The 22,393-nt window shown below is 37.4% G+C and overlaps 1 protein-coding gene across 4 annotated transcripts in view; it reads right to left on the bottom strand.

The window, feature by feature from the left end:
• TMEM131 (transmembrane protein 131) overlaps positions 1-22,393 on the bottom strand; it is a 252,616-nt gene that overhangs the window by 138,109 nt on the left and 92,114 nt on the right. For all 4 annotated transcript variants that reach the window (XM_003909005.4, XM_009184705.4, XM_009184706.4 and 1 more), the window contains exons 3-4: positions 20,924-20,964; positions 56-124 (exon numbers count right to left, since the gene is read on the bottom strand). In XM_003909005.4, the coding sequence (XP_003909054.1) occupies positions 56-124; positions 20,924-20,964 (110 nt within the window). The remainder of the gene's footprint in view (positions 1-55; positions 125-20,923; positions 20,965-22,393) is intronic.

Here is a 22,393-nt window from a genome sequence, read left to right as displayed (position 1 = left end):
TGCATGTAAAATACATATAATAGTTTAATGGGAAATTCAAACATTTTAAACTTACTGTTCATGGAAATCCAGCATTGGTGGCTCAAATCGTATGGGCCTGCAGTTCCCCCGGTAGAGAGATATACTGTGAATAAAAAGAAAACAACATAAGAAGCAATTCTTCAAAATATATGTTTCCCCAAACTCTATTCAGACAGTTGACTTTTGTCATAACAATGCATTTTTTAAGAAAAACTGAGTCTAACAATCAGAAATATGTGTTACTTTTTAAATTAGCAGAAACCAATAAAGATTGCGTTTTAGAAAATGAAAAAGTGGGAGTATTTTTCTTCTTCAAAGGATATGAAAATAGAAAATGCTCAGGCAGACTGAATGTTGAAATTTGGTTGGTATAATTGGTAACGATACACTTTAATAGGCCACTTGGATTTTTTGATACATGTATGATGAATAAAGAGTTGATACAACAACATACATTTAGCAGACAATATATGAAGGCAAAAATCACGATCGTATTGTTAACTAGAGTGGCAAAGGACTAAACAAAAATGAATCTGAGACAGAGATTTCCAAGAACTGAAATATCTATTTCATTTGAAAGTTTGGAATACACTAGAACTGATCTCTGATGTCCTGGCCTCAATATTTCAGTAGCCTCTTCTAACTAACCCACCTGATACCCAACTTCTCAATGAAACAGATTTCTGAATAGCAAACCTCAGATATCATCAGGGGCTAACACTGACATAAAACATAAATGACCTTTGGTGAGGGGGGAGGTGGTTCACATGCCTACAGTGTTTATATACTGAGAAAGTCAGAAATTCAGTCAGCCACTAAGTTTCAAAATAGTAGATTTTGATGTTTTTGTTCTAGGAAATGATGTCAGAGCAAAACCCATTTTGTGAGGCTACTTTATTTCCATCATCACTGAAATTCATAGTAACATAAGCTTTGAAATGATATAGTAATTTCATTGAGGATTCAGGAATCAGAGAAAATATCTAGGATTTAGGAGATATAGGAAATAATTAGAAATAGACAAGGACATTCATAATATGGAGGAAATTTGGCTTTAATTCAATTCTACAAAGATTAAATAATCTGAGTAGTGGAATAATTTAGCTGAAGGTAATAAAATCCAAACATGTTTTTAGCCCTACCAATTTAGAACATTCTTTTGTGTAGCTTGAGAACCCCTCTGCATATGTTGAACAGAAAAGATGACAAACAAAAAAAGAAAGCAAGCACCAGATGTAAGATTACATTTTACTAAAGAACGAAACTAAAGACACTGGGAAACGAAGGCACAATTCCTTGCAACAGTCAGTATAGGCATCTATTCCTTCTTGCTTTCTGCCCTTCTTAGATGTGATATAACAGCACTACTCTTTGGCTCCTTTAAAACAAGAGACGCTCCTCAGCTCATCAGTTTTATTAGTATGAAACTCAAATTTACATAAATCTTAATAAAGTAAAAATAAAGCATAAGGCATAACTGTATGTCATTAATTCCTATATTATATTCCTATATAATATATATTCCTATAATGTAATATATATTCCTACATATAATATACAATTCCTATATATTAATTCCATGGACTGTTTAGATGTTGGAGAAAAAGGAGATTAAGACAGTGTTTTTCTCTCACAGAGCCAAGAGACTGTTCTGCAAACTACAAACGGAAATGTCTAAAGTGGCCAGGAGGGGTAAAACAGTATATACCCCATCCACTGAATACAAACGTATGAATGTGTACCCTGTGCCAGGTACTCTCTATTGGCTGGGGCTACAGTGGGGAACAAAGAAAAGCGGCTGCTGTCATGGCAGTAACATCCTAGTCGGGGGATCAGAAGTTGAATATATTAGGTGAAGAGGTGTGTATAAAGAAAAATCAAACACCCCGGGGCTGTGGCTGGAACCGAAAATGCCTCTCTGAGGAGCGACACTAGTGCCAAGACCTGAACGGCAGAGATCGAGGGGAAGAAAGTTAGGAATGTATTTGGTGAGTTGAACAAGGAGGCTTAAGTGACCATTGTGCAGTGAGGGAGGAGTAGGAGGTAGGAGCTGAGCTCAGAGGTATAAGAGCCAGGTCTCCTTGTAGGAGCATGGATTATTCTAAGTGTAACAAACTACAGTGTTTTTCAGCAAGGAGTAGCATGATCTCACACATATTAAACGGTTAATTCTGGCTACTTTGTGAAGAACCAAAGAAATTCCTGTAGGAGCCCAACAGTGGGAAGCAGGGAAGTCCTGGAGTGCTCCAGGCAACTGGTGATGGCGGCTACAATCCAGGGTGGCTGCAAGGGAGAGTAGCAAGCAGTGGCTGGTTCTGAATATATTTGGAAGCTTGAGAAAACTGGTTGTGCTGATGGACTGATTTTGAGGGATCAAGGGTAACTCATTCTAAGATTTTCACCGGATACACAGTCATGACGTGGGAGGAATGGGTTGGAAGTGGGAAGAGGAAGATTTTCAAGGGTATTACTGATTTTCACATACTGATCTTAATCACCTTGGTGAGTTTAATTCTAATTGTTTAGATTCTCCCCTGATTTTCCACTGTTGCTACATGTGCTGCCAAAATGAGCACTATCTCGAATGATCACTGCAGACAAATCATCTGCAAGTAATAATTTGATTCCTCCTTTCAAATCCTTAATTTTATTTTTTATGTCTTGTCTCCTGTAAAATGCTTCAAAGATGTGATGTCCAGCAACTGTACTGTGATATTTACAAAGTGCTCACAGAATGAGACACAGGAAACAGTATATCAAATATGATTATCTCATAAATAAAAGCATATTTTCAAAACAATAGCAGATCTATATCTAAGGAACAGTTTAATACCCGAGTGAGTACAATGCAAGCTGACACAGGTACAATCCTATGTTAACTAAACCAAAAATGCAGTAACACAGCTGTCATGTCTCCACAGCTGATTCAAATGGTTGCTACCCATGTTTATTTAGAAAGGGCATGGCACTGTCTAGTGCTTTATTAACAGAAAGCAAATGTCTGCAAATATGTAATGTTGACAAATGGGGGAAGTTGCAATATAAAGAACGGTAGCCTTTGCTAATGTCATTGTAGTTTTTCCTGATTTTTAAAATTATTATTATTACTATTTTTGAGAGACAGGGGTCTCATTGTGTTGCCCTAGCTGGTCTCCTGAGTAGCTGGGACTACAGGTGCAGCACGCCAGTGTGCTGGGCTCACCCTTTGACAATTTCAAAGCAACAAAATCTGAGACATTATGATAGTATATTGCATTATTTTATGCTTTCTGCAATGATTATATATGTTCTGAAGTCTCAATACAATTGGTTTAATAAATTTTCACTAAAATCTTATTTATATGGAGATGGAGACTATTTTCTGATTTCAAGCTAGGAAACAGCTGAAGAGACAAGAAATCTTGCGGGAATGGTCGTACTGCCTGTTGAATTGTCAGGTCAAAGTTGAGCAGGAAACTCCCAAATCAGACATAGGGCTTCTTGGGTCTCTGGGAGTTTCAAATGTTTTCCTAGGACCAACTACTACCTAAACAACAGATACTCTTTGGCCCAGCATTTTTAAAACAATTGTTTGTGATGTACCTGCATCATAAACACCTACAATGCTTGTGGAAATGCAGATTCTAGGGCCCCACCTCCAGAATCTAGTTCCTTGTAAGCAGCATGGACCCCAGAAACCTGCATTTTTAAGCATCCTCACATTTAGGAGCCACTATTTTGCATCTTGATCCACAAACATTACGGTCACAAATAAGAGGTGGGCAAGGAAGTGCTTTTACTAGTAAAACTATGAAAGTCACCAGCAGTTAAAATTGATGTCAAATATGATTTTTATTAAAGAGCCAGCTAAATAAACAGTGATTTAAAAGAAATGAATAGGACTTTTCCTATATGATATATATTCTCCCATAAATGCATTTTTAGTTTTAATTTGCATTTCCCAAATGATGAATAATGTTGACCATCTTTCCACTTCCTTGGTGTACAATTAGGTACCTTCTTTTGTAAATGTCTGTGGAAAGTTTTTTTAACTGGGATGTCTGTCTCATTCAGTTGTAAGAGTTGTCTGTTATGTGCTGCAAATATTTTTACCCTGGTCCTGGTTTACCTTTTCCTTTTATTAATGGTTTCTTTTGAAAAGCCTAAGTTTTTAATTCTGATGAGGTCGAAATGATGATTTTTCTTTTTTGAGATAGGGTCTCACTCTGTCGCCCATGCTGGAGTGCAGTTAGTGGTCCAATCATGGGTCACTGCAGTCTTGACCTCCTGGGCTCAAGCCACCCTCTGGCCTCATCCTCCCAAGTAGCTGGGACTATAGGCACATACCACCACAACTAGCTAATTTATTATTATTTTTTGTAGATACAGGGTCTACGCTCCCCAGGCTAGTTTCAAACTCCTAGTCTCACGTGATTCTCCCACGGCAGCCTCCTGAAGTGTTAGAATTATAGGTGTGAGCCACTGCGCCCAGCCTCATTTTGTCTTTCATGGTATGTGTTTCTGGTATTTTAAAACTTTGTCCAGTTTGCAAATATTTCTATGAAAAGATTGGTTTTATTCTAAGTCTTACACCTTTAACTTTTAGATATGAGCCTATTTATTATTGTCCATTTTAAGTTAATTATGGCGATGGTGTGAGTTAAAAGATTAAAGTTCACTTTTTCTTTCACTGTAAATATCCAGTAGGCCTAGTATCCTTTGTTGAAAAAGACTTTTTTTTTTTTAATCCTTTAAGTTCTGAGGTACATGTGCAGAACGTGCAGTTTTGTTACATAGGTATACATGTGCCATGGGGGTTTGCTGCACCCATCAATCTATCATCTATATTAGGTATTTCTCCTAATGCTATCCCTCCCCTAGCCGCCCAACCCCCGACAGGCCCCAGCATGTGATGTTCCCCTCTGTATGTCCATGTGTTCTCATTGTTCAACTCCCACTTGTGAGTGAGAACATGAAGTGTTTGGTTTTCTGTTCTTGTGTTAGTTTGCTAAGAATGATGGTTTCCAGCTTCATCCATGTCCTTGCAAAGGACATGAACTCATCCTTTTTCATGGCTGCACAGTATTCCATGTTGTATACGTGCCACATTTTCTTTATCCAGTCTATCATTGATGGACATTCGGGTTGGCTCCAAGTCTTTGCTATTGTGAATAGTGCTGTAATAAACACATGTGTGTATGTGTCTTTATAGAATGATTTATAGCCCTTTGGGTATACACCCAATAATGGGATTGCTGGGTCAAATGGTATTTCTAGTTCTAGGTCCCTGGAGAATCACCACACTGTCTTCCACAATGGTTGAACTAATTTACATTCCCCAAGTGTAAAAGTGTTCCTATTTCTACACATCCTCTCCAGCATCTGTTGTTTCCTGACTTTTTAATGATCAACATTCGAACTGGCATGAGATGGTATCTCATTGTGGTTTTGATTTGCATTTCTCTAATGACCAGGGATGAGCTTTTTTTCATGTTTGTTGGCTGCATAAATGTCTTCTTTTAAGAAGTGTCTGTTTATATTCTTCACCCACTTTTTGATGGGGTTGGTTTTTTCTTGTAAATTTAAATTCGTTGTAGATTCTGGATATTAGCCCTTTGTCAGACAGATTGCAAAACTTTTCTCCCATTCTGTATGTTGCCTGTTCACTCTGATGATAGTTTCTTTTGCTGTGCAGAAACTCTTTAGTTTAATTAGATCCCATGTGTCAATTTTGGCTTTCGTTGCCATTGCTTTTGGTGTTTTAGATATGAAGTCTTTGCCCACGCCTATGTCCTGAATGGTATTGCCTAGGTTTTCTTCTAGGATTTTTATGGTTTTAGGTCTTACTTTTAAGTCTTTAATCCATCTTAATTTTTGTATAAGGTGTAAGGAAGGGGTCCAGTTTCAGTTTTCTGCATATGGCTGGCCAGTTTTCCCAACACCATTTATGAAATAGGGAATTCTTTCTCCATTGCTTGTTTTTGTCAGGTTTGTAAAAGATCAGATGGTTGTAGATGTGTAGTGTTATTTCTGAGGTCTCTCTTCTGTTCCACTGGTTTATGTATCTGTTTTGGTACCAGTACCATGCTGTTTTGGTTACTGCAGTCTTGTAGTATAGTTTGAAGTCAGGTTCAGGTAGTGTGATGCCTCCAGCCTTATTCTTTTTGCTTAGAGTTGTCTTGGCTACACATGGGCTCTTTTGTGGTTCTATATGAAGTTTAAAGTGGCTTTTTCCAATTGTGCGAGGAAAGTCAACAGTAGCTTGATGGGGACAGCATTGAATCTATAGATTACTTTGGGCAGTATGGCCATTTTCACAATATTGATTCTTCCTATCCATGAAAATGGAATGTTCTTCCATTTGTTTGTGTCCTCTTTTATTTCACTAAGCAGTGGTTTGTAGTTCTCCTTGAAGAGGTCCTTCACATCCCTCATAAGTTGGATTCCTAGGTATTTTATTCTCTTTGAAGCAATTGTGAATGGAAGTCCATTCATGATTTGGCTCTCTGTCTGTTACTGGTGTATAAGAATGCTTTTGATTTCTGCACACTGATTTTGTATCCTGAGACTTTGCTGAAGTTGCTTATCAGCTTAAGGAGATTTTGGGCTGAGATGGTGGGGTTTTCTAAATATACTATCATGTCATCTGCAAACAGAAACAATTTGACTTCCTCCTTTCCTATGTGAATACCCTTTCTTTCTTTCTCTTGCCTGATTTCCCTGGCCAGAACTTCCAATACTATGTTGAACAGGGGTGGTGAGACAAGGTATCCTTGTCTTGTGCCAGTTTTCAAAGGGAATGCTTTCAGTTTTTGCCCATTCAGTATGATACTGGCTGTGGGTCTGTCATAAATAGCTCTTATTAGTTTAAGATATGTTCCATCAATACCTAGTTTATTGACAGTTTTTAGCATGAAGGGGTGTTGAATTTTGTCAAAGGCCTTTTCTGCATCTATTGAGATAGTCATGTGGTTTTTGTCACTGGTTCTGTTTATGTGATGGATTACGTTTATTGATTTGCATATGTTGAACCAGCCTTGCACCCCAGGGATTAAGCCAACTTGATCGTGGTGTATAAGCCTTTTGGTGTGGTGCTGGATTTGGTTTGCCAGTATTTTATTGGGAATTTTCGCATCGATGTTCATCAGGGATATTGGCCTGAAATTTTCTTTTTTTGTTGTGTGCCTGCAGGTTTTGGATCAGCATGATGCTGGCCTCATAAAATGAGTTAGGGAGGATTCCCTCTTTTTCTATTGTTTGGAATAGTTTCAGAAGGAATGGTACCCGCTCCTCTTTGTATCTCTGGTAGAATTTGGCTGTGAATCTGTCTGGTCCTGAACTTTTTTTGGTTGGCAGGCTATTAATTACTGCCTCAATTTCAGAACTTACTATTGGTCTATTCAGGGATTCGATTCCTTCCTGATTTAGACTTGGGAGGGTGTATGTGTCCAGGAATTTATCAATTTCTTCTAGATTTTCTAGTTTATTTGCGTAGAGGTGTTTATAGTATTCTCTGATGGTAGTTTGTATTTCTGTGGGATAAGTGGTGATATCCCCTATATCATTTTTTATTGCATCGATTTGATTCTTCTCTCTTCTTTATTAGTCTGGCTAGTGATCTATTTTGTTGATCTTTTCAAAAACCCAGCTCCTGGATTCATTTATTTTTTGAAGGATTTTTTTGTGTCTCTATCTCCTTCAGTTCTGCTCTGATCTTGGTTATTTATTGTCTTCTGCTAGATTTTGAATTTGTTTGCTTTTGCTTCTCTACTTCTTTTAATTTTGATGTTATGGTGTCGATTTTAGATCTTTCCTACTTTCTCTTGTGAGCATTCAGTGCTATAAATTTCCCTCTGCACACTGCTTTAAATGTGTCCCAGAGATTCTGGTACTTTGTGTCTTTGTTCTCATTGGTTTCAATGAACATCTTTACTTCTGCCTTCATTTCGTTATTCACCCAGCAGTCCTTCAGGAGCTGGTTGTTCAGTTTCCATGTGGTTGTGCGGTTTTGAGTGAGTTTCTTAATCCTGAGTTCAAATTTGATTGCACTGTGGTCTGAGAAACTGTGTGTTACAATTTCTGTTCTTTTGCAATTGCTGAGGAGTGTTTTACTTCTAATTATGTGGTCAATTTTAGAATAAGTGTGATGTGGTGCTGAGAAGAATGTATATTCTGTTGATTGGGGTGGAGATTTCTGCAGATGTCTATTAGGTTCGCTTGGTCCAGAGCTGAGTTCAAGTCCTGAATATCCTTGTTAATTTTCTGTCTCGTTGATCTAATATCAGCAGTGGGTGTCAAAAGTCTCCCACTGTTATTGTGTGGGAGTCTAAGTCTCTTTGTAGGTCTCTAAGAACTTGCTTTATGAATTTGGATGCTCCTGTATTGGGTGCATATATATTTAGGACAGTTAGCTCTTCTTGTTGCATTGATCCCTTTACCATTATGTAATGCCCTTCTTTGTCTCTTTTGATCTTTGTTGGTTTCAAGTCTGTGTCGTCAGAGACTAGGATTGTAACCCCCACTGAAAAAGAGTATTCTTGTGTCACTGAATTACCTTGGCACATATGGACAAGAAGTTTTAAACTGGATCTTCAAAACATGTAATTTAAATCTTCTAATTTGTTTATTCTTTTTAAAACTTGTTTGGTCTATTCTAGATGCTTAACATTTTCCATCTAATCTTGAAAAGCAGCTTATCAATTTGTGGAAAAAAAAAAAACTGTCTGTTGAAATTTCTATTGGAATTGCTTAATCTAAAACCGATCTGGGGAGAATTATCTTCACAATCTTTCAATCCATGAATGCAGGATCTTTCTCAATATATCTAGGAGTTCTTTAATTACTCTATTATATTACATTTTTCAGTGTACAGGTCTCAACATTGTTTTGTTAAATTTATCCCAAGGTATGCAATGATTTATGATATTGTAAATGACATTTTTCTACAACATTTTACTTTTGTACTTGTTATGAAGAAATCAGTTACTTCTGATTATTGACTGTATTACTTTTTGGTATATTCCTTAGGACTTTCTATCCACACAATCACATGGTGTGTAGACAAAATCCTTTTTGTTCTTCCTTTCCAATCTGATGGCTCTTATCTCTGCTTCTTGTCTTAATGTAATGACTACTACATCCAGTACAATGTTTAATGTAAGTGATGAAAGTGGACATCCTTGCCACTTTCCCAATCTTAGAAAGAAAGCATTCAATCTTTCACTATTAATATCATGTTAACTGTTACTTTTCCATAGATACTCCTTATCAGGTTAAAGACATTCTTTTCTATTCTTCGTGTGCTGAACAGATGCTGAATGTTGTCACAGGCTTTTTCCACATCTATTCAAATAATTACAAAAGTTTTTGAAATTTTTTTTTTTTTTTTTTTTTTGGGAGACGGAGTCTTGCTCTGTCGCCCAGGCTGGAGTGCAGTGGCCAGATCTCAGCTCACTGCAAGCTCCGCCTCCCGGGTTTACGCCATTCTCCTGCCTCAGCCTCCCAAGTAGCTGGGACTACAGGTGCCCGCCACCTCGCCCGGCTAGTTTTTTGTATTTTTTAGTAGAGACGGGGTTTCACCGTGTTAGCCAGGATGGTCTCGATCTCCTGACCTCGTGATCCGCCCGTCTCGGCCTCCCAAAGTGCTGGGATTACAGGCTTGAGCCACCGCGCCCAGCCGAAATTTTGTTAACAAGAAAAATTATATTGTTTTCAAATATTAATCTTGCATTCCTAAGATAAACCCCTTTTGGTCATGATGCATTACCTTGTTATACATTTCTGGATTTGATTTGCTAATATTCTGTTAGAGATTTCTGAATATATGTTTGAAGAGATGTAGCTTCTAGCTTTCTTGTAATGCCTGCAATAATCGCCTCATAAAACGTGTAAGGAAAGACATTCTATTCCTCTCTTTTCTAAAAGAGTTTATGTAAGACTAGTATTTTTTCACTAGTTGTCTGATAGAATTTACCAGTTTAGACTAGTATTTTTTCACTAGTTGTCTGATAGAATTTACCAGTTTAGTCACATGAACCTGCAGTTTTCTTTGTGGAAAGGTTTAAAATTGTAAGTTCTATGTCTTTAACAGATATTTAAAAACTCATTTTCTTATTCTCTCTTGGTGAGTTTTAATAATTTGTATCTTTCAAGTATTTGACCACTTCATCTAAATTGTTGAATTTTTGAGAACGAAGGGATTCATAATTTCTCTCATTCTTTGAATATTTATAAGATCTGTAGTGATATCCCCTATTTCATTACTGATTTTTGTCTGCCTTATTTTCTGAACCAATCTAGCTAGATTCAAATAATCAGTTTTTGTTTACATTGATTTTTTTCCCACTTTCTATTTAATTGATTTCTAGTATATCCTTTATTTTCTTCTACTTGAAGTTGATGCTCTGTGTCTTAAACCGGAAATGTAAATTGTTCATTTAAAAATTTTTCTTCTATCTGATATAAACTTTTAAAGCTATAAATGTCTATTTAAATAGTGCTTTGGCTAAATTCCAGAAAACTTGATATGTTGCTCTATGAAGTGAATTCCCCCCAACCACCCCCACTTCCCAAATTCCTATATTGAAGCCCTAATCCCCACTATGACTATTATGTGGAGACAGGGTCTATAAGCAGGCAATTAAGGTTAAATGAGGTTATGGGGGGAGGCCCTAATATAATGGGATTAGTATCCTTACGAAAAAGGACACCAGAAAGCCCCCATGCACACACGCGCACCAAGAGGGCATGTGAGTTACACGGTGGAACAGCTGCCACCTACAAGCTAGGAAAACAGATGTCAGTGTAAACTGACTACGCTGGCACCCTGATTTCAGACTTCCAGATTCCAGACTGTGAGAAAATAAATGTCTATTGTTTTAAGTCACCCAGTTTATGGTATTTTGTTATGGCAGTCTAGCGCAAGCAGACTAATATATGTTATATTTTTGTTTTCAAAGCATTTTCTAATATCCCTTATGATTTCTTTCTTAACCCATGAGTATTGAAAAGCTCTGGTTTAATTCCCAATTATAAAATATCTAGATTTGCACTGTTACCGATTTCTAATTTAATTTTGCTATAATCAGACAGTATAATTTATATAATCTGATCTTGGTGGATGTAGTATTTAATAAATACCTATTAGGTCAAGTTACTTAATAGTATTCTTCAAATCTACACCCTTACTGATTTTCCATCTATTTTATCAGTTATGAACAGATGAATGTTGAAATCTTCAGTAATCACTGTGGGTTTGTTCCCTTAGTTTTACTCATTTTTTTTTCTTCATGTACTTTAATGCTCCAATATTAGAATTTGGGATTGTTGTATCTACCTGGGGGACTGTCTCTTTCATAATTGTAAAGTGTCCTTCTTTATCTCTGATAATATTCCCTGTCCTAAAGTCTACTTTGTCTGAAAGTAACATAACCACTCTAGCATTTTAAAGATTAATGTTTGCTTGTTTTCCTATGTCTTTTTACATTTAACCTAATTGCATACTTATGAGGAAGTGCATTTCTTCAAAATCAAGACTACTGATGAACAGGGAGAAGATACTTGCAAATAAGACTAATATCTCCAATATATAAAGAACTCTTAAAAACAATCAGAAAAAATTAAAAGCACTAGAGAAAAATGGGTAGAACAGACATGAACAGACAACATCAAAAGACAAATATAAGCATGGCTCTTAAATACCAGGAGATGGTTAACGTTACTCATAATTAAAGACCAGCTAAAACTACACTGTGATAAAATTTCTGACCTATCAGATCAGCAACAATTAAAAATACAACACTTTCTGTTGGAAAGGATGTGGGAAACAGGTACTCTTTTTCACCGATGAGGGAATGCAAGGTGGTACAGACCTTGAAGGAGAATCTGACAATACTTAATGAAACTATGTCAGCATTTACTTTTGACTCACCAATCCCACTTCCAGGAATTTATCCTAAACATAAACTTTTTATCCCTTTCCCTACTTGACAAGTGAAAACTGTATATATTTACGATGTACAACATATTTTAAAATATGTCTACATTGTAGAATGGCTACATTGAGCTAATACATGCATCACCTCACATAGTTATCACTTTTTATGGTAAGAACACAAAATCTACTCTCTCAGCAATTTTCAAGTATACAATACAGATGCTTCTTGACTTATGAGGTGACGTCCCGATAAATCCATCATAAGTTGAAAATAATCATAAGTCAAAAATGTATTTAATATACCAACTTACTTTTCAGGTAGCCTAGTCTCCCCTTAAACATGCTCAGAACACTTACATTAGCCTACAGTTGGGCAAAGTCATCTGGTAACATGGTACAGGGTAGAGTATCAGTCGTTTACTCTCTGGATTGTGTGGCTGACTGAAAGCTCCAAGAGAGTATTGCACAGCTAGCCCAGGAAAGATCAAAATTCAAAATCTGAAATACTGTTTCTACTGAACATATATTGTGCTTTGGCACCATCACAAAGTCGAAAAACTGCTAAGCTGAACTTACACCTTCTAACTGAAATTTTGTGTCTTTTGACTAACATCTCTCAAATCTCCCTGGTCCCCACCCTCAAGCTCTGGTAACCACCATTCTACTCTCTGCTTCTATATTCTCCATTTAAGTGAGATCATGCATTATTCATCTTTCTGTACTTGGCTTATATCACATTTAACATAATGTCCCCCAAGTCCATCCATGTTGTCATAAATGACAGGATTTCCTTATGTTTAAGGCTTAATGGTATTCCACTAAATATGTGTGGAATACCATTAAGAATCCACATAGACACACACACATACATCCCCACGTTTTCATTATCCATGTGTCCACTGATGAACCCTTAGGTTGATTCCTCCCTGTCTTGGCTACTGTGAATAATGCTTCAATGAACATGAGAATGCAGATGTCGCTTTGACATAATTATTTCATTTCTCTTGTATATATACCTAGTTATGAATCTGCTGGATCACATGGCTGTTCTATTTTTAATTTTTTTTTTAGCAACTGCCACACTGTTTTCCATAATAGCTACATAATTTACACTCAAACCAACAGTGAACCAGGGTTCTCTTTTCCACACACTCTTGGTCAATATGTGTTGTCTTCTGTCTTTTTGATGACAGCCTTTCTAACGGGTATGAGATGATAACGCGTCTTTGTCTTGATCTGCATTCCTGATGACTGGCGATGCTGAGCATTTTTTCATATAACCGTTAGTCATGTCTAAACATATACTTTCAACAATACAAATTACACCTACACTTATCTTTTGATTGAGCAATTCAAGTTGTAGGAATTTACCCTGAGTGTAACCTTCAAAAATACGAAAATACATACGCAAGCGATTATTCTTTGAAGCACTGTCTGCAATTGCAAAATATGGGACACAAATGAAATGTTCATATATAGGACAGTGGGTAAAAAAATTATGGCACAAAAGTAAATTTTTTAAATGGGGATATTTTATTTTTGTTGCTTATGCTTTTGAGATCTTAGCCATAAAAATCTTAGCTTACATCAATGTCTCGGAACATTTCCTCTATGTTTTCTTCAAGTAGTTTTATAGTTTCGCGTCTTAGATATGTCTTTCATCCATTTTGAGTTGATTTTTGTTTATGGTGAGAGAGGAGAGTCGACCCAGCAATTCCACGACTGGCTATTTATCCAAAGGAAATCAGTATTTCATACACCTGCACCCCCATGTTCATGGTAGCACTACTCACAGTAGCACAGATATGAAATCAACGTAAGTGTCCATCGATGGAAGAACAAAGAAAACTGGTACATATTAAACATGATGAAATATTATTCAGCCATAAAAAAGAATAAAATCCTGTTATTTTCAGCAACACAGATGGAACTGGAGGTTAAGTGAAATAAGCAAGGCACTGAAAAGCAAATATTGCATGTTCTCACTTACAGAAGGGAGCTAAAAACGTTTATCTTGTGAAGGTAAAGAGTAGAATGACAGTCACCAGAGGCTGGGAAGCATTTGTTTTTTGGTGTGAGAGGGAGGAAGAAGAGAGGTAGGCTAATGGGCTCAAGCGCAGTTATTGACAGACAGAAGGAATAAGCCCTAGTTTTTAACAGCAGGGCAGAGTGACTATAGTTAGCAACCATATATTGTATATTTCAAAGTCACGAGAAGAGAAGACTAGAAATGTTCCTAATACAAAGAAATGATGAATGTTCGAGGTGATGGATAAACACCCTGATTTGATCATTACACAGTCTATGCATGTATCAAACTATCACATGTACCCCACCCCATCAATATGTGCAATTATGCAATTAAAAAATTCAAAAAGTAGAGTAAAAATCCTACATGGAATACAGATAGAAACAAATCAACCAAACTTCATTTCAAATGTACAATGCAGATGGGTGTGGGGGTGGGAGAAGGATGAAGAGAAAGATGAAGAACACTATAACCCATGTAAATTTAGAATATAGTATTTTGACAATATACACTCGGATTAAAGAAAAAACAAGAACTCTAAACAGACACCGTACTCATTTTTTTTATGGCCGTATCAGTCAATTTTGAAGTTAATTTATCTGTATTCTAGGATTGAACAAATCAATACACTTACTGTAGATAGATAACTAGAGCCAGATTTCTAATTGTTGGAGAATGGACAGAAATAGAATAGACAGAACACTGGTTTTGTATCAAAACTGGAGGCATCAGTAACTCCTGGTTTTTAATATACACAGATACAAGAACAGGAGTATGTTAGTGTAAACTGTACATATTTATACACATAAACACAAACATTTTCTTCCTTTTACTAAGAGAGTCTAGAGACAATGACACCTCACTAGTAATGACACCACTTGTGATGGTTAATACTGAGTGTCAACTTCATTAGATTGAAGGATATGATACAAAGTATTAATCCTGGGTGTGTTTGTGTGGGTGTTGCCAAAAAGAGATTAACATCTGAGTCAGTGGGCTGGGGAAGGCAGATCCCACCCTTAATCTGGTGGGCACAATCTAATCGGCTTCCAGCAAATATAAAGCAGGCAGGAAAACATGAAAAGAGAGACGGGCCTAGCTTCCAAGCCTGCGTCTGAGTTCTCCTGCGCTGGATGGTTCTCGCCCTCGAACACTGGACTCCAAGTTCTTCAGTTTTGGGACTCAGACTGGTTCTCCTTGCTCCTCAGCTTGCAGACAGTCTATTGTGGGACCTTGTAATCGTGTAAATTAACACTTAATAAACTCCCCTTTATATATTTATCCTAATAGTTCTGTCCCTCTAAGAGAACCCTAATACATCACAGTAGTAATGAGTACGCATGGCACATAAAGATTAATTTTTCAATATTATCTTCCACTAAAATGAAGCAGGGGTCTTTTGAGAAATAGGTTGTTCCAGGGCTGTGGCAGGAAAATTACAGAACAAGCCTGGAACCTCCTAACGTACCAGAAAGTAGGAAGTGCTCAATGATTGTTGGGGACATGTAAATGACACAGAATAGACCTAACTACACACATGTGATTTTTTTTTTTTACGACAGTGCAAACGATGGTGAAATACCTGGATAAAAATGAACCATGACCTCAATCTTAATTTCAGTCAGAATGTCAACTAAGAAACATAGAAAGTGTGATGGAATTTTTAAAAAACCCAGCCAGCGCAATAACTGCTCCAGGCAAGAATCATCAATAGATTCTAAAACTATTCAGAATTTCATGTAAAACATATTTCATGTAAAATACATTTGCATAGTCTCAACGTACTCTGCAAGACACTTACGAATTATAAGAGAAAAATGGAACGAGACATCAAGAGCTTCCTGATAGGATGCACTGGGAGAGACACAAACTTCAGTAATATTCCGCCAAAAACGCAAATTCTGAATCAAATAATGAATAAATATCAGAAAACTCTAGCTGGGTTTATTTTATTTATTTATTTATTTATTTATTTAGAGACAGGAGTCTTGCTCTGTCTTGCCCAGGCCGGAGTGCAATGGTGCAATCTTGGCTCACTGCAACCTCCGCCTCCCGGGTTCAAGCAATTCTCCTGTCACAGCCTCCTGAGTAGCTGGGATTACAGGCGCACACCGCCATGCCCTGCTAATGTTTTGTATTTTAGTAGAGGTGGGGTTTCACTGTATTGCCCAGGCTGGTCTCGAACTCCTGAACTCAGGCAATCCACCGCCTCAGCTTCCCAAAGTGCTAGGATTACAGGCCATGAGCCACCGTGCCCGGGTCCATCTGGGTTATTCTATAAAATAAATGGCATCTACTCTTCAAAAATGTCAAAGTTCTAAGACGGTAAGAAAGACAAATCAATTGTTCGACATTAGAGACTAAAGAGAAGTGAAAATTAAATATGAGGGTCTGAACCCTGGACCCAAAATTTTTTAAAAATAAAAGACGTTAATAGGACAATTTACAAAATCCCAATGAGGACTCTAGATTAAACAGCAGTATGAGACAGTCTTAATTTCCTGAATTTCATGAGTGTATGATGATCTCTAAAACAATGTTCATAAGAAATATACACTGAAATATTTAGGGGTAAAATAGCATCATGTCTACAAATGATTTTCAAATGCTTCAGAAAAATTACAAATATATGCACATGTAGGTATAAAAAGGTAGCTATGGGGAGGGAAGGAAAAGGAGAGAGTTTAAAAAGCAAGATTAGGAATGATAAAACAAATATGAAAAAACATTAACAAATGAGGAATTTGGGTCAAGAAGATAAAAGAATTATTTGTACTATTTTTCCATCTTTTCTCTAAAATTATTTCAAAACAAAAGGTAAAATATTAAATACAAAGTTAAAATAAAGTTCTTGTAGACAAAATATGCTTGGGTCTTGCCTTTTAAATATAATCTGACAACTGGTGTTGAAATTATTCGTTTACTATAGTTTCTGATATGTTTGAGTTTAAAGTCTACCATATTGCCATTTTTTCTATTTTTCCCATCTGCTTTTTATCTTGTTCTGTTTATGCCTTCTTGTTCTGTTTATGCCTTCTTTTAGATCAACTAAGTATTCATTTAGTATTTCATCTTCATGACTAGTTTATTGGCTATAGCTCTTGTTACTTTTTAAAAATGATTTTAATGTTTCCTGTGGAGCTTATTTCATATCATCACAGTTTTACTTCAAATAATATTATACTACTTTACATATCATGTAAGAACCTTATAACTCAATTCTTTTGTGCAACCCTTCTTTGTGCTATTATCACACACGTAATGTATACATGCTATAAACAATTATTTTTGTTTTTAAATCATTGTTTTTAAAATGTTAGAAATTAACATTTTCTTAACCAGAAAACATTTTTTTATATTTTTCCACATCTTTTTGCCTTTATTGATGGTCTTTGTTCTTCATAGGATCTGTGTTTTCACCTGAAATGGTTAACTATCTTTAGCCTTTAACATTTCTCAAAAGTGCCAGTCTACTGTAAATTTTCCAGTTTTATCTGAAAATGTCTTCATTTTTTTGAAGGATATTCCTGCTGGATGCAGTGTTTTCGATTAGCAATTTTTCCTTTTGGTACTTTAAAAATGTTATTTCCTTGGTTTGGGGGTTGCATTTGTCCTTGATGAACCACCAGCAGTCATTCTTATCTTTTGAACTACTATATTTAGTTTTCTTCCCTGGCTGTTTCTCTATTTGTGACTGATTTTCAACAACTTGAATATTATCTGGCTTGGTGTGACTTTGTGTTACTTTTGCTTCAGGTTTATTAAAGTTCTTCGACAGCTACTCCCTCTCCCAATTCCTGGGAACTCACTCACACATGTGTTAGACTGCTTGCTACTACTGTATCAGAGGTCACCAAGGATTTATTTGTTTTTTAGTTATTTTTCTCCCTGTGCTTCAGTTTAAATTACTGCTGTCACTGTCTTCAAACTCACTAAGCTTTTCTTCTGCAATGTCAAGGTTGTTCTCAATCCTATCCAGTGAAATACTCATTTCAGAAACAGTATTTTTCAACTCTAGAGGCTTCATTTTTTTTCTTTTTTATATTGTCCATTTTCCCTCATTATGTTCATGTCTTCCTTTAAATCGCTGAACACATAAAACTGATGTATTAAATTCTCTGTAGGGGAACAGGCATTACCTGGCTGCCGCCGGCCCTCCTCAAGATAAGCCTCTGTAGCACAAAGCCTGTAGAAAATGAGATCTGCCAATGTCCTCTGGATGTTAAACACATCCAAATAGCTCTGGAGGATATCGGAGACACCACTTCTGATGAGGTTATAAAGCATACGTGTTGATGAAATGACAAAATGCAATCTCAAAGAAAACAGTGCTTTTGAAGAGGGACTTATAAACAGATGCTGTAAGCCTCTCGGGGTTTAGCTGTGGGGTATTAAGACACCTAAGGTATATGTTAGTGGTCCATATGGTTATCAGTTTTTCATTATCATCAAAACGGTTTGCCAGGCCCAAGTCTGCAAGACCTTGATCCTAGACTTCTGAGCCTCTGGAACCATGAGAAATAAACGTCTGTTGTTTAAGTCACTCAGTCTATGGTATTTTGTTATTGAATCCCGGGCTCACTAAGACATATGTTTTAGTGCTTAACCCAATCCCATACCCAATCTGCATACTAATTTCAATTAAATGTTTACCTAATTCATGATCCTGGTCACACACACACAAAATGTAAAATGTGAAAGTTGTAAATTGTGTCTACAAATCTAGTATTACTGCCTTCAGTAGGTGGGGAGCTCTTTCTCCCCTCCCTTATCTTGAATCTAGGACAACCTAAGTGACTTGCTGACGAATAGCATACAGCAGCGGAAGTGATATTGTGGCTTCCAAGGGCAGACTAAGGTGATCCAGCTTTCACTAGCTTCCTCTGGGACATTCACTCTGGGAGTCCAGCCATCACACTGGGAGGAAGCCCAAACTAGCCCACGTGAAGGCCACACAAAGAGGCCGAGATACAGGCATTCTAGGTGAGAGCTCAGCTGAGGTCCCAGCTAGCAAACTAGCATCAACATGTAATGAACATGCCTCCAGCTCTCAGCCATCAAGTCATTCCCAGCTCTGAAATCTCCCCAGCTGAGGCCCCAGATCGTGCAGAAGAGACAAGCTGTCTTTGCTGTCCCCTGCCTGAATTTCTGACAGTTTGAGAGCATCATAAAATGGTTATTTTATACCACTAAGCTTTAGACAGAGTAGACAAGTAGAACGAGATGAGAACATAATTATGTCCTGATGTCAATTCTTCACTACACTAGGAAAATACTTAAAGCCCAGATTTTGATCACGAATGAACATCCTCATCTTCATAAATGTAGTGCAGTCTAATTCCACAGCTAATTTCCTAATTGCTGGAAGAAAGCAGGAAGAGGCACAAGATAACATATATGTTTTTCTCACCATTCTTTTGGCTCTAGATGTGGTTGGACAGTTCTAGGGTTCTTAGATGGTCCAGCCAAGGAGGAATCAGACTAGACACGCAGTCGTTTGGACACAACCCAGGCCAGTGTTAAGTATTTGGGCAGGAATCACAGATAGGGCAGGTCCCCATAGGACATATAACATTAGGGAGAACGACAGAACAATGGGGAAGAAGGGCCATGTTACTGCGGAGATGAAAGAGTGAAAAGAGAAAAAATAGTGAATACTGAAGAATTTTCATTATTTATGAGGTAAGAAGTTTTAACTGTCCTACTAATAGTCTGAATAGTTTATATTTCTCTCTCAAAACAAAATTCTTTGTTGATGCAGTCTGCATTTTGCTAGTCTGGAGACATTCATAGATGTACTTTAACACGAAGGCCTAGGAGGAACAAATGCTTCCCTGTTCCTGCTACCTCAGAATGGAAACTGCAGTGATGACAGCAAGAGTGGAGGCATCTTCTGTTGCCATAGCCACTTTGGTGGCTAAGAGTCTGATTTCAGTGGATATTAATAATTTTTAAAAATAAATCTGCTTTGCTGTCTTTTAAGGAATAAATATACGGACAGAATAAAACATACTTCTAAAAACACACACTGTAAAATAACTGGGTTCTTAAATCCACGATATGGGCTCCTTACCTGAAAGCCCTGTTGACACCACTGCCAGCCTTTCAATTGTTACTAAAGGACGCTCACTAGAACAGGTACTGGTGCCTGACCAGATGTTTCTGGCAAACAGGAAGAGCAACTACACCATCACACTGAACCTTGTAAGCTAACTTCCTTTACATCTATGGTCCCCCGGGGAGCAATCATTAAGAGCTGGGAGTGAACACAAAATAGCTGCTGGAGGGACTGTTTTATCCAAATCAAAGAAAGCTCTCACTCACCTTTAGGTACCAGAACAGACTTTCACCGGATATGGAAAGAGAATCAGCACAGTATGTCTCTTTACAGATGTGAGAAGGTACCAAAAGACCAAATAATTTGGGCGTGGGGAGGCAGGAAAAGTGTCTCCAAATTCACATGCATGTACCTATTTTCCTTAACACCTGAGGTAAAACCATCCCCCTGTTACTATGGGGAAGCTGTATTTAAAAGTGGTCTCTCCGAGTCACAAGACTGGGTTTAAGCAGGTCTGAGATCCTCCTCTGGGGACCTGCAGGCAGACCCCTGGTAACGGAGGGCAGCAATGGTCAGTACATCAAAAGCAGGGATAGCCACAAGAGAAGCCATTAAGGAGTTACACAGCTGAATCTCTCAAAAAGCAAGGGGAGTTTCAGCTCTGAGTAACAGCCCTCCGTACACGACAGGGGAAGCACACTACACAACTGCATGAAGCGCACATTCAAACTTAAACCTGGTTTCCCACACCCTAAAATACTTAGAAATAATCATATAATGTGATTTACAATTTGCTATTCCTTCTTCACCAAAAAGAGCAAGGGGAAAGTGGAGGGGAGAACCACAGGAATCCCCCAGAAGGAACTGAAAGTATGTCAGTGATCTTACCAAATATACTTACCTTTTCTGCTGATATGAACTGAGTCCAAGTGTTGTCTCGGTCTGCAAAAGGAATAACATAATGATTAAAAAACTGAAGCCAAATATTTATACTACAGACATAGGGAATATCCAAAATATTCTATTTTAGTTCCAACATTCATTTTATACCCACTTGGATTTTAAGGTTAAACCTGGTCCCAAATCACATACAATGACTGGATCAAATTGTAAACACACATGAAGTAACAGAAAGGAATGCGATGAATTTCTATCCTGAAAACAGTCCCTGTGATAATCACTTTGTGAGGCTGCGGTGCCTCGGACTGCTCCCTGCTCACTAACTGCGTGCCAGGTGCTGGTGGTAACGATTCCCACTGTCAAGGAACTCCAGGTACAGCGGGTGGTGTATGTGAGGGAGACAGTCATTAAAAAATACATATTTATATACCGAAATAGGATTATCAAAATATTGAAAAGGTGCTGTGAAGAGGAATACATAGTTGCCATACTTAAACACATCATGAGGGAAGGCCTGTCTGAAGAGATAATATTTACATAAAAACCTGAAGGATTAAAAAAGGCAGTGTGGCAGCTGGATGGGCAGTGGTACAGAAAACAGCACACGTGAAGGCCTTCACAGAGAGCAGAGGTTGGTACGCTCAAGAAACAGGTGGCAGGTCTCTCTGCTGGAGCTGGGAGAGGAGGAGAAAATGAGGCTGCAGGGCCAAGCAGAGGCCAGATAACGCTCTGCCTTATAAGGAAGTCATGGGAAGAAGTTCGGTCTACTTTAGGTTTTAAAGATAAGGAAGACAAGAAAAAGTAGGAAGTTGGAGGCAATAGCTGTATTTCAGGTGATGAAGAAAAAGAAGTTCTTACTGATGTATGAGAAAATGCCAACACTATAAGGAATACCATCAGTGAACTTATCCCAAAAGGTTATCTGCTACATCAAAAAGAGAACAAAACAGCATTATTTTCCCCGGTAATATATATTATTTTGTAAATGTTCTGGAGACTGTTTATGCAGAAAATGTGGCAGATGTAGAAAACTGTCCTAATTTTTTGAAGGTGTGTACTAGGTAAAGTGTAAGGGTGTCCCTAATTTTCTTTGAAATGTCTTGGCAAAATAATTTGTGTGTGTGAGGGGGGCTGTATGGATAAAGCAAACACAGCAAAATGGTAGTAACTGTTGAGTCTGAGTGGTAAATGAGTTGGTATTGGTCGAGCTCTTCTATTTTCTGTAAAGAAAAATTTCATTTAACTTTTTATTATGAAAATTACATATATTCCCCATGCAATGGGAGAAAATATTTATAAATCAAATATCTGATGAGATTAATATTTAGAATATATCAAGAACTCCTGCAACTCAGTAACAGAAAAACAATCAAACTAAAAGGTGGCTAAAGGACTCAAACATTTCTCTAAAGAAAATACACAAATGGCCAGTAGGCATTTAAAAAGATGCTCAACATCACTGACCATTAGG

The sequence above is a fragment of the Papio anubis genome, chromosome 14 (genome assembly GCF_008728515.1).
Source record: "Papio anubis isolate 15944 chromosome 14, Panubis1.0, whole genome shotgun sequence".
Lineage (NCBI taxonomy): Eukaryota > Metazoa > Chordata > Mammalia > Primates > Cercopithecidae > Papio > Papio anubis.
Note: the sequence above shows the minus strand (reverse complement) of the source record. Positions and strands in the feature narration are given on the sequence as shown.